Source organism: Cataglyphis hispanica, chromosome 2 (genome assembly GCF_021464435.1).
Source record: "Cataglyphis hispanica isolate Lineage 1 chromosome 2, ULB_Chis1_1.0, whole genome shotgun sequence".
In the NCBI taxonomy this organism is placed as follows: domain Eukaryota; kingdom Metazoa; phylum Arthropoda; class Insecta; order Hymenoptera; family Formicidae; genus Cataglyphis; species Cataglyphis hispanica.
The window spans coordinates 5,348,862-5,360,917 of NC_065955.1; the positions used below are offsets into that span (position 1 = coordinate 5,348,862).

General features: G+C 38.1%; 1 protein-coding gene across 1 annotated transcript in view; it reads left to right on the plus strand.

Annotated features, from left to right (window-relative positions):
• The first annotated feature begins 1,435 nt into the window (after positions 1–1,435).
• Positions 1,436–12,056, plus strand: part of LOC126858990 (uncharacterized) — a 63,300-nt gene continuing 52,679 nt past the window's right edge. The window contains exon 1 of the mRNA XM_050609804.1: positions 1,436–1,609. Coding sequence (XP_050465761.1) covers positions 1,545–1,609 — 65 coding nt within the window. The 5' untranslated portion in view covers positions 1,436–1,544. The remainder of the gene's footprint in view (positions 1,610–12,056) is intronic.

Sequence of the window (12,056 nt, forward strand, 5' to 3'; positions counted from 1 at the left end):
AAATTTTTATGTTAATTTAACATAATGGATATATTAAATGACACTAATAATAAGTTAATATTTCAATACAAAATGAGAGAGAGAGAGAGAGAGAATACAAACTTCACAGTAATTTGAAATCAATTTTGTATAAAATCAACACATTTGCAATGATAAAATTGACTTAAAAAAAAAAGTTATTGACGACCCGTTATAGAATAAAATCAATATTTTATTTTTTTTTTTTTTGTAAATTTTAACAATTTTAAATCTTATTACTAATAATACGAAATTTATTGTGTAAAATTTATTGTGTAAAATTAAAAATATATGCATTATTTTTACATTTTTTTCAGTTGTTTTAATAATTTAAGTTCAATTAACACAATATGAGCAATATGTTCAATTAACATATGAATATGTTCAATACTTAATGACTTTAACCGGCTTCTTATTTGAAATAAGAAAACATAAATGCAATAAAAAAATGTGATCCTTCTTATAATATAAATTCGCGAGTCTCTCAACGATTTAAAAATATATAAAAGTAAATATATACATAAAAGATCAGTTGTTCGCTGAGCATGCGATAAATTTAAAATATGACAGATAACGCGCGCAACATTTTCAGTAGGTTAATCCTTCCAATTCCGGCCGTTCCCAGATTCCATTTCGCGGAAACAGTAAGTCGGGAGTGAGCTCGCGAAGTGGATGCACGGAACGGGCCGAAGTGGTATCCGCGGTATCGGGGAACCGAATTCCTCCCCAGTAACGGTCGCTACCGCGATGATTTTATCGCGAATCGAGTATCGCCGCGATCGACGAGTACACACACGAGTACACACGCGGTCTTCGTCTCCCTCTCCTACACCCTCGCCGCCAACCCCTCCTCTTTTATATCGTCGGTTTGGTGGACGACCGGCGTATAGAATTCGCGCGACCGGATGGACCGGCGTACCGGCATGACACGCGTGCTGAATTTCAAACGCTACCCGATCACGCTATACACGGGACTCTGGCCACGGGCGATGTATCGGCGAGGCAGGTATATCACGCTCCTCTTCTCTCTTCCTGCCATCCCTCTCTCTCGGCACACACACGTGAAATCGAAATTGTCGTGGAATCGACACGCGGTTATTAGCATGATTATCAAATAGAAACGTAAAGCGATGGTGTGGAGGGGGGGAGGGGGGGGCGGAAGGGGGAGGAGAAGGAAGTTACGCCGCGACGATAGTCTTTCCCGTGCGAGCAAAGTGATCGTCGCGATTATTCGCGCCCATCCTTCCATCCTCGCCCTCCTCCCTTCCTCTCCCCGCCCCGTCGAATTTTTTCCGGACCGCTACCGGATCACGCCGCGTAACTAGCGCCCTCGGCGACGACGAGAGTCTCTATTTTACGACGTGAGGAGAAACGCGACGCGAGACGCGAGGTTGTAAACCCCTTCCGGGCCGCGCGAGAGGCACGACGTACTGTTATTAGGATCGCTACGCGCGCCTCGGAGGAGGAGGAGGAGGAGGACGGGCAGTCGCCGGTATGTTTCCACGTTCCACTTCGCGGGATACGGGATGCGGGATCAGTTCGAGCGTACATCGGATTCGGTATCGCGACGACGTCATTGGCAGGGTTTGAGGTGAGTTGTATATTTATTATCCTTGCGTCTTATACGCGCGTACAAGTTTTATCGAGAATCTCGCCTCTATTTGAGATTCACTTTCGATTATGTTGTGAATTGATTCTAACCTATCTTTCTCGAAAAAAAAAACGTTAGCATTGTTATTTGATTATTTTTTTTACTTTGACATCTCCATATTTCCGTGAGTGTACATTATTTTGCGGCCGATTATACAATATATACATTTAATAGGATAACCTAATTGAGTAACCTTGCATTATTTAGTCATATCACGCAATTGTTGCGACAAGTGACGCGAAGACGATTAATGTCGCGTACATACGCAATGCGTAAATGCGCTTCTCGCCGGCGCCGTGAGATAAATCTGCGATAAAAAAAACCGCCATCGATATTCCGCTGGCGGAGATCTACGGCCCTCTTATATAAAAATACATCAAAAAGGAGACTTCAAAGGGTGTCGCGCGCGCCGTTCGGATTCAAAGTAGCACAAGAAATCACATTTTAAAAAGAACTCGCAAAGTCCAGACGTCAGGTAAGCCGACAATTTGCATGCTATTACCGCGAGGCGTTTGTACTCTTGGGCGACGAGGGGGGGCGCGTTTTGCCGCGCGCGGCAACCGGGACTTGTTTATTGTAATTACGAAAGTTTGGATTCCTTCTCTCTCTTTTTCTCTTTCTTCCCCAAGCTCGCTCCCTCACCGCGCCTCTTTATCCGCGCCTACGCGGCCTCCGCGAAACGAAGTTTCGAAAGAATAAGAAAGAGGAGTCGCAGAGTTGTACGCCGGAAAATGGACGTTTGAATAAATACCGATTACGCGCGTTCCCCTCGGAGATGCGGTAAATATTTATTCGTCGCGTTGCTGCGGAGAGAAAAAAAAATTGTCGAGCGAACGCGATTCCGTTCGTCTCGTCGCGTCGTCTGACAATTTTGGCTCGTCCTTATACGGGGGCTTATTCCAAGGACGAGCGGATCCGAGATAGAGACGAGTAGATTGACGTAACAATATGACGTATTACGTAGGTGTAATCCCATCGATGCGTATCGAGAGAGAAGAAGAGCGTTTGAAAGGGTATCGAGAATTTGCCACGCGCTTGAGTCAACAAGCTCTACGTCACGCTTTAAGGATGGGGGCGGTGGGTATACAACGTGATCTCTAGAGTTTGTGCGGACGTGTTTATAGAAAAATCAGCTCGCGATCTTCACGTTTTCGGAGGAAGAATGGGGTCCTGGCACCTGACAGCCCGGAGCGTTCGCTATGTGAAAGGATACTCGGGAGACGCGCTTCGTTTGCGGTCCTCGCAATCAATAGGGGATCGATTTGTGGTAGCATCCTTTTACAGCGGGAAATTTGTGGATCACCGGGCATTTATTGATCCGACCTTCTATTGATTGTTCGTTCTTTTTACTGACGCTTTTACTGACGAAGGATTTGCTGTCGAGCTGTGCGCTTGAAAACGTCCTTTTGATCAAAGCATCATTTGTCTACTAAGATAATATAAATCAGCGCTATTTAAGAAATTGCTTTTTGTCGATGATTTACTATCAATATATATGGAATATTTTATATTATACTATATGAAATAATAATATTAAAAAAATAAAAAAAAAATGCACTAAAAAATTAACAAAAAATTTTACTTTGTGAGTTTTTAAAAAAATGTGCTTGTCACAAAACCATTTAGGATTGGCAAAATTTTACATTTTTTTTAATAAAGTCCATGTCAGTGATAAAAACCGGTATTTTTCGGAAAAAAAAACGCCAAAAAATTAATCTTTTCTATTAAAAATATTAAAATAAGTAGAAAATCTTTTGTCTATATTTGTCACTTGAGAGTGCTTTTTAATTTCAATCTTATTCAAAACATATAAAATCCGTAATATATTAGGAAGCGAAGCAAAAAAAAAAAATTAATTTTACATTAGATGTTGAATAAACCAGATCTATGTATATTGATACAATTTTTAATTCTATTATTATTAAATTTTTTTTATTAAACTAAAAATTAATTTAAAATTTAATAATATTTATATCTATAAAAGGATTTTGTTTCCAAAATTTCACCAATCAATTTGAATTAAAAAAAAAAATTATTAATAATTACAATTTTTTTTTAAATGATTTTTTTTCCTAATGATTAATATGATTTATTAATTAAAACAAAAATATCTTTACATGAAATTACATAAATATATTTTAGTGTTGTATATATTAATTATTTTTATAGTTTTTGCCAATTTATTCCATTAGATAAAATCTGAAACAGTAAAAACCGAAATATTTACCATGATTTTTTTCCACTCACTGGACTTTTTCAACCAATCCTGTTTAAAGATATCATAATATTTTATTATCTTTATTATCATACATAAAATCGTAAAATTTCATACATATTTTATACTAGTAAATTCTAGAAATGTCCATACATCGATGCGAAAATATTAATCATAAATCGAATTTGGATGTATGTATATACAGGGAGATACACGCGTCAATCGCACTTTGGCAGTTATAGATATATCGGTCTTCTCGCGACGGGCGCAAACCACTTAGGCGTAGTCGAAGTTAGGCCATCGCCTCGGATTATTAGGTAATTAGGCTAAGATGGTCCTGGTGACCATCCCGATGATGGAGACACACGGTATATGCACGACTACCTACCCATGGATAAACACATGGGCAGATTACACGGCGCTTTCGGGGGACTCTCGCATAGATATATGCAATTTAACTAGTAATTTCGAACTTACAGCGGCTTAACTTTGGGAGTAATGATGTGGTAGTTAAATTGCATCACACGAACGACTTACAGCGTTATAACGTCACGTCCTCTAAAACAAAGTGAATTATAGTGGATTTCTTGGAGAATATCTTCTACGGCAGATTGAATATTCCTCTAGAAAATGCTTCTTTCCCTCTTTAAGAGTAGTAAAAGAAATCGTTAAAAAATTTTAAAATATTATATCAATATTGTATAAAATGTCAAAAATATTGTGTGTTGTCAAAATAAATTTGTCAAGAATATTTTATGTTATTAAGAGGTCATTCAGGTACTCTGTATTAGTGGAATAATTTAAAAAAGTAAAAACATAGAGGATTGAAAGCAGGATTAAAAATTAAGTAAGTATAATAAATAATAAGAAAAATAAATACTCGTAAAACATACTAGACATTATGTCGCGACTGTTGACAATTTTATTTTTATTTTAAATTATTTATGCTGAAGAAGATAAGGAAAATTAAAAAAGAGGAAATTTTGTCGAGTACTTTTATTTTATTTTTACGCGTTTATATCAAACTAATATCTAAATCAATTTTCCAATACATTTAACGTTTTTTAAATATCTTCATATTTTCATTCGAAAATGATGAAGCTAAAGTGAAAAAATGGGACAACTCTATTATATACTCGCTATTTTTGCAGCAGTTTGATATTTATGCATAATTTCTAATTAACAGTAAAAGTGGCTATTGACTTTTGTTTTTCTTTTTTTAAATAAAAGGCCCAAATCGCAGTTGTACGATGGACAAAAAAAAACTCCACTTTTTTTATAAACATTACCGTAGGATAGAGGTGATAATACCTTTAATTATTTCTAACTATATACGCGAATCGCAGATGCGACTGGGATATCGGCATGTCGTCGGCACGACAACGTTTGTGTGGCACGAGTGACGATTCGTCGTACCACGCGACTTCACTCTCGATTTGATCGCATTCGACCTCACACTCGATCCTCGCACTCGACTCAAAGTTGAATCGGCGGTGTCTCGTTAATTGCGCAACTCCTTGTCGGCCCTCGTTGTTTGTCGATCTTTTTACTCGCTTCTCTCGCCCCTTTCGCTCCACGGGCGATTCACGAACCGCCGCCGATGAATACCGACGAAGATCGGCATCAGGTTGTTCCCGGGCGCTAATATAACACCGGCATTCTTCTTCTTCTTCCTCCTTCTCGATCGAGTCACGATCCAACATAGGCGTGGTGCGCGGCGCTTTCCAACAAGACGGACGGCTTGACCTCTCCCGTAACTTAACGTAGAGTTCGATCTGTGGATCGTGGACGCCACGATCGAGAATAGCGATTCACCGTCATCCGTCCGTGAAATCGTCGTTTCTTGCGTCGTCGATCGAGGCTTAATGTCTGTGACTAGGGTCTCTTTAATGCCTTAACAACTCGCGCGGAGTGTGGCTTGGATATATAATCAGAAATTTAAAATTAACGTAGCAAGTTAATAAACTATTGCTATCACGTGTACGGTAATTTGTAGGATTTATAGAATTGATTTTAATAAATAGTAAAACATATATACACATACGTACACATAAGCATTTATATCTGCTTATTGCCATATTATTCGAAATCTCAACAAAGCATAGCGGGTATTAATGGCTTTTTTCAATGAATATTTATGACATTGAATGGTCAGAAAATAATTAATTTATAAATAATAACATTTAATTAGAATTTTTTGCATTGGATCGAAGGGTGGTCAGTCGCAGATACACATAAATGGATCGGGCGAACGACATGGCGCCCAAGGGTACTGTATTGAGGACCGACCGTCGTATTAAACTGCCATGACATTCGTAGTCTCGACCGAAGAGAATTACATGGAAATGAATCTGTGGCATATCGTTATTTATTGGAAACAATCAATATTTAATGTTAATTGTTAAGCGTGTATAGGATTGGTCGACGATGCATTGTATTATGTTGTATCTGATATATTAAAGATGGATCTCTTAAAACACGAGTGTAACCGTATCGAGTCGATATTTTATAATCTTTTGAATAAGACTGTATATAAACTATTTTATCTCGACGAAGTGCTAGACTTTATGATTACAGATTGTCGATTAATTGTTTCAAAGAAATGATCGAAATAAAAGTCAGATTCAAAGACATTTATTATGTTTTGTTTATAAAATTAAATAACGACTCGCGTATGAATTTTTATAAAATGTTTACCCACAATTGCATTTCATCATGGAAAATATATTTTCTTATCATTCTTTTATTTACGATGATAACTCGTTATATCGTGATTCATTTTCGCATGCCCGCTTGTTTATAATCGTGTACAATATAATTAATAATTGCATTTGATTTTTTAAATTAATATACAAGAATTTTTCCTCATGCGCGTAACTAATTATTTATATTCCTGCTAAATGAGATAAAAAAACTAAGAATAAGATAGATATAAACAGGTCAAGGTTTAGGAAACTGATAGACCGAATAAACTTAATCTCTCAGCATTTTCTAATCAATCTAAATGAAAGAGTGAAATGAGAAATTTTCGGTTTTTCAAAAAATGGCGAAAAATTTTGAAAAATAAGTTTTTCGCCTACTTCGCGAGCAGATATCGACCGACTCACACGAAAAACACACTTTTCAAATGGCTGCATTCCAATATAAAATCAGCGGCGCCCACCCCCGCCGCGTATAGGAAGCAAACGAACTCGACGTAGATACGCGAGACCAAATAGTGCGTGGAGAGGGGGAGGCGGGGGAGGAAAGAAGCGAGAGAAAAAAAGGGAAGCCGACTCTAAAGAGCGAAGAGGAGAAGAAAGAAGAGAGGGCGGTAATAACGCCGGTGTGAAAACTCGCCGAAATCTCTGGGATGTAAGAAGAGGAGCGAGGAGGAGATGGCGAGGGGGGGGGGAGGGAAAGAGGGGACAGAAGCTGCGTTTTCTTGGTGTACTCGTAGAGAATTCTCTCCCTTTCCCTCCATGATGCCACTTTTTCCCACTTCCACTCTCGCTTCTCCTTCTCCTCTTCCTGCGCCGCTCCCGTTTTCTCCTTGACGCGACGGAGGCAAAAGGTACGAGTGGGACGGGCGAGGAGTCGAGGCAGCGACAACAGGGACGTACGAAGAAAGGGGCTGCAGCGTGGTAGCTCGCAGTGCGCTGTGCACACAGCAGCGTGGAGAGGGGGTTAACAGGGGAGGGGAAGGGAGGGAGGAATGGACCGGCGTGCGGCGGTAGTGGCAGCACACCCAAGGAGCAGCTTACGTATCAGGGGGAGAGGTAGGAAACGAGGGAGAAGAGGGGGTGGAGGGGGGCATCGATCGGTCATGCGCAGACTGTGCTAGGTTTCCATCGTGCGTCGTGTACGTCCGCGTGCGGATGTATCCGTGAATTGTGCGACGCTGCCGAGGTAGAACTGGGATGCCGCGATTACCATCTCTCTCTCTCGTACAATCCGAGCATCGTCGACGCATCTTCCACGATATCCGTCTACCTTCTTATCTATCTTTCCTTTCCTTCGGTTTTCTGACCTCTATCTTGCTATATCTTCTACTTAATGATATATATCTGTGATATTTCTTGGATAGATTTGGATATCATTTGTGAGAGAAATTATACAAGTAATCGAGTAGTAATCTCGAGAAATAAAATCTTGACATTAACCAAGTGATATTTATTGTGAATATATTTGTCAGAATATATATATATATATATATATATATATATATATATATATATATATACATATACATATCTTTTTTATAATTTAAAATAAGGATATCTCTCTTTTCAATTTTCTTTTTAATAATAGTGAAAACAAAATTTGTTTTCCAGCTCTAATCTTTTTTTCAAGTCAGATGTAAGATATGAAATCACTAAAACATTTATATAGAGGACTTTTATAGATATGCATATGTGTATGTAATAAAAAATCGTTAAATATTTAAATATATTTATAAAACTTTTAAAGAGATAAATTTACTTTTCAATATAAATATATATCTCTGAAATATAGGTTTAGAAATAAATCTCTCTCTCCTCGGACATTCATTAATGACAATAGAATGATTTATTCGGCGCTTTCTTAATTCGCTTTTTTTTTCGTTTTCGTTTTGAAAAGTATCCCGGAAATGCGTCTACTGTCATTAACTTTTCTCGCTGGTATCGCACGCTACTTCGTCTAGGATAAGCAATCTTGACGCTCTCATCCGCGTAAGGTAGGTAGGTTATATCGTGACCGCGTCGCCCCATGTTTGCATGGTTAGGATAGTCCAGGTTAAGTTAAGTTAAGTTAGGTTAGACCAGTCCGTCATCCCTCTCCGGCTCCAGCAGGCAGGTATATGGAATAGGGCCGCGCAGGGTCCGTCATGTGACTGTAGGCGGAGGCACCACACCCCCGCGGGGGTAGGCAGGCGATAGTACGCGCCGCGGGTGGTAGCAGAGGCGCATCGTCGCCGCTGCTGAGGGGGTTGCACGAGGGCGGCCGGGTGGCGGCTTGGAAGGGAAAAGGGGAGGGGGAGGCGTCGCGGCGCCTCTCTCGCCTGGAGCGCAGTGCGACGTCGCGACGCGCCACGTGCGGTGGGCCAATACACATATCGGGAACACACGGCAACGGAGAGACGGAAAACGCAACGCGATCCGACGTAACGCGACGCGAAACCGGAAGTCACCTTCGGGACGACCGTACCGTTCTCCTTCACTCTCATGCGTTCCCTCGTGTCGCGCGCGTCCTCGGTTTCGTCGTCGCGCCGCGTCGTTCCGTGCCGACTCGCCGCCTGCCATCTTCGGCCAGCTACCGAGTGATTCCAAGGTGCGATCGAGAATACATATGTATATCGTCTAGCAAATTTGTGACAAGAGGAAAAGAGGAAGAGAGAGAGAGAGAGAGTGAGAGAGAAAGAGATAAACGTAGATCGCCCGCGAGCGCCGCAAAGAGGGGGTGGGGAGGGGATAAGGAAAAGAAAACCGCACAGAAGGAAAGAGAAGGAAGGGAGCCGGTTGGTAGGACCACACGAGAATAAGAGAAGAAAAGAGAGAGAGAGAGAGAGAGAGAGAGAAAGAAAGAAAGAAAGGACAAGGAGAACAGAAGTGTGAGAGAGGGATGGACTGACTGCATTTCGAATTAGCCTCCGATAATCCGCTCGCGGATTAAGTTACGCGTTTGCGTACGTGCGCGCACCGTTCTCTTACCGTTCTTCCTGTTTTCATCCTTCGCTTGAGTCTCGTGTAAAAAAACGCGAGTTTCCCCGATTGCTGCCGATTGTTGCCGTCGCCCGTCGTCGCCCGTCGGTGAATCGCTGCGAGACCGGAAATACGATACGAGGTGAGTTCACTTCGCATCTTCGAGACGTCGCGCTCGGCTTTTAGACAGCGATGGAGATTAAGTGCGTTCCGGAAAATATAATGAGGAAACATATATAATACATACATACGTACATTTCCATACAGTGTCTCGTGTGAATGCTTGCTGGGTGAATTGCGTTGCAGTGACCTTGAGCTGTTTTGTTTAAAAGTGAAGTCCTTGGAGCAAAAGTAGGCTACAGCCCAAACATATAGAGTTGCCACTTTTTGATAATAGCTATTGTGATTTAGATATAATAGGATTTATATTTTTTAATAAATATTTTTATTATCGGAGAACAGAGTTTGTTAGGTTGAAGCACTTTAAGGAATATATATTGCATTGAAGTGATCATTAAAATATTGACATATCAATGTATATATAATTTTCATTTTTTTAAAAACGTGACATTTATAATGTTACCTTTTATTTTTTAAAATTATGATTTAATAAAAAAAAAAAAACAAATATAATATTGTGGCAACATTATCATCGCAATGTATGGTCACAAGTGATATCAAGTTATAATATATTTCTTAATTTAATGTTGGGCTTTTTAGCAATCTTTTATATATATTTATAAATGTAATTATAAATTTTTATTTCATTTAAAAATAGATATAAAAAGATATAAAAAGAAAATATAAGAAAAATACAGGAACAGTCTTTGTCATTCAGTAAACAATGATTCTCCAGAAAAAATAAAAAACTTTTTATTTTGGAAGCTTGCAAATTTTATGATTTATTAGACATTATTGTGTCTACGAAGGATAAATGATGATGTTTAAAATATGTGGTATAACTCAAAGTAAGATCATCTTAATTCTTTAATCGTTGGGTTTATTTTCGGGAAAATTATAATTGTTTTGATTGTAAATTTTTGACTTAATTTATGTTTATATTTTTGTAAAAAGATGATATGCGTAAATTTGATATAATAATAAACAATATAGAAGTAGGAATTTATAGGTTTAGTTGGTTTATTGCGTGATACCAAATGCTAAAATCATTGGTAACGCCGATAATTTGATCACTATTTGATGTTTAAATGCAAGAGAGTACAATCAATGTAAAGTGGCTACGAGGATTCTGATTGAAATTGTACAATACTATACAGAAAATATGTTACATTTCCTGCGTTTAAATAATAATGATGTCCTTTGATTTGCACGCCGAATTACGGATATAAATTTGTGGTGAAAGATGCGTAGTGTTATTACGTGTGTTTTAATTTTGAAAGCGAGACCGATGTAATTGCATTCAATAGTCTTTTATGAATATAGCGTTGATGAGATTCCAATAATAAATTATTCTCTGAAGAGTTTCACTACCATTATTGACTAAGTTCATCGAATGATGGAAATATTGTTCATCCGAATATACAAATTTTTCCCTCCAATATAAATCTTTCTGCAATTTCTGAATGGTTATATTTTATTAGTTTATATATTTTTGATTTATTTTTGTATTCACATTGGAGCGATATGATTTTTATTACATCTAGCATTAATATTATTCTGGGATTATTGTTTCTTTATTCCCTTTATTAGAAACTTTGAAATATTTTTTGCTTGAAATTTTAAATAATTCTTAAATCTTAGCACATTGGTGTTGCATTTAAATTTCAATGAAAATTAAATCTATATTTATATGAAAAAAATTCTGCAAACTATTCTGGCGAAGTTGCGAGAAGGCTTATATATTGATGTATAAGTGTAAGTTACATTTTTACAAAGTGCCGAATTGTGCTTGCAAATATTTTCGAAAGTGCAGATATTTATATAAATTATAAAGATTTTGTAGCAATAGAGAGCGAGAAAGAAGCTAGAATTATAATCTCCGCTTGCCGAGCGTCTTGAGATATCTTCTCGTTTTGTGAAAGTGTTTGCAATTAAAAAGCGGTCATGCCACCTCGGGGAGCCGTATTTAACTTTGCTTAACTAAGTTCCCGATCCGTTGACGCGACGCCCCAGGGATCCCGGCGACCAAAGTAATTCGCATTTTTGTTACTCATCGTAGGAAATTTTCGCCAAATCTTACTTGATCTATTCGCGCCTCGCATGATTTCAATACGTGCACGGTTCAATTATAACGTGAAAATTGATAGAAACTTTGAGAAGCATATATACATATGTTTTCACTACGTATCATTTTCTTAAACTCAATCATTTTTTTTTTTTTTTTTAGTTAGACATAGTATTTTTTTGCAATTAAAGAAAAGTAATGACAAATAAAATTATAGAAAAATTATTTCAGTAGGCATTTGAATTTATTGTATTAATATTTTTATTATAAGATAAATCACAATTATTTGCATCGCTGAATTATATGACATCTTCCTCTTGACACATG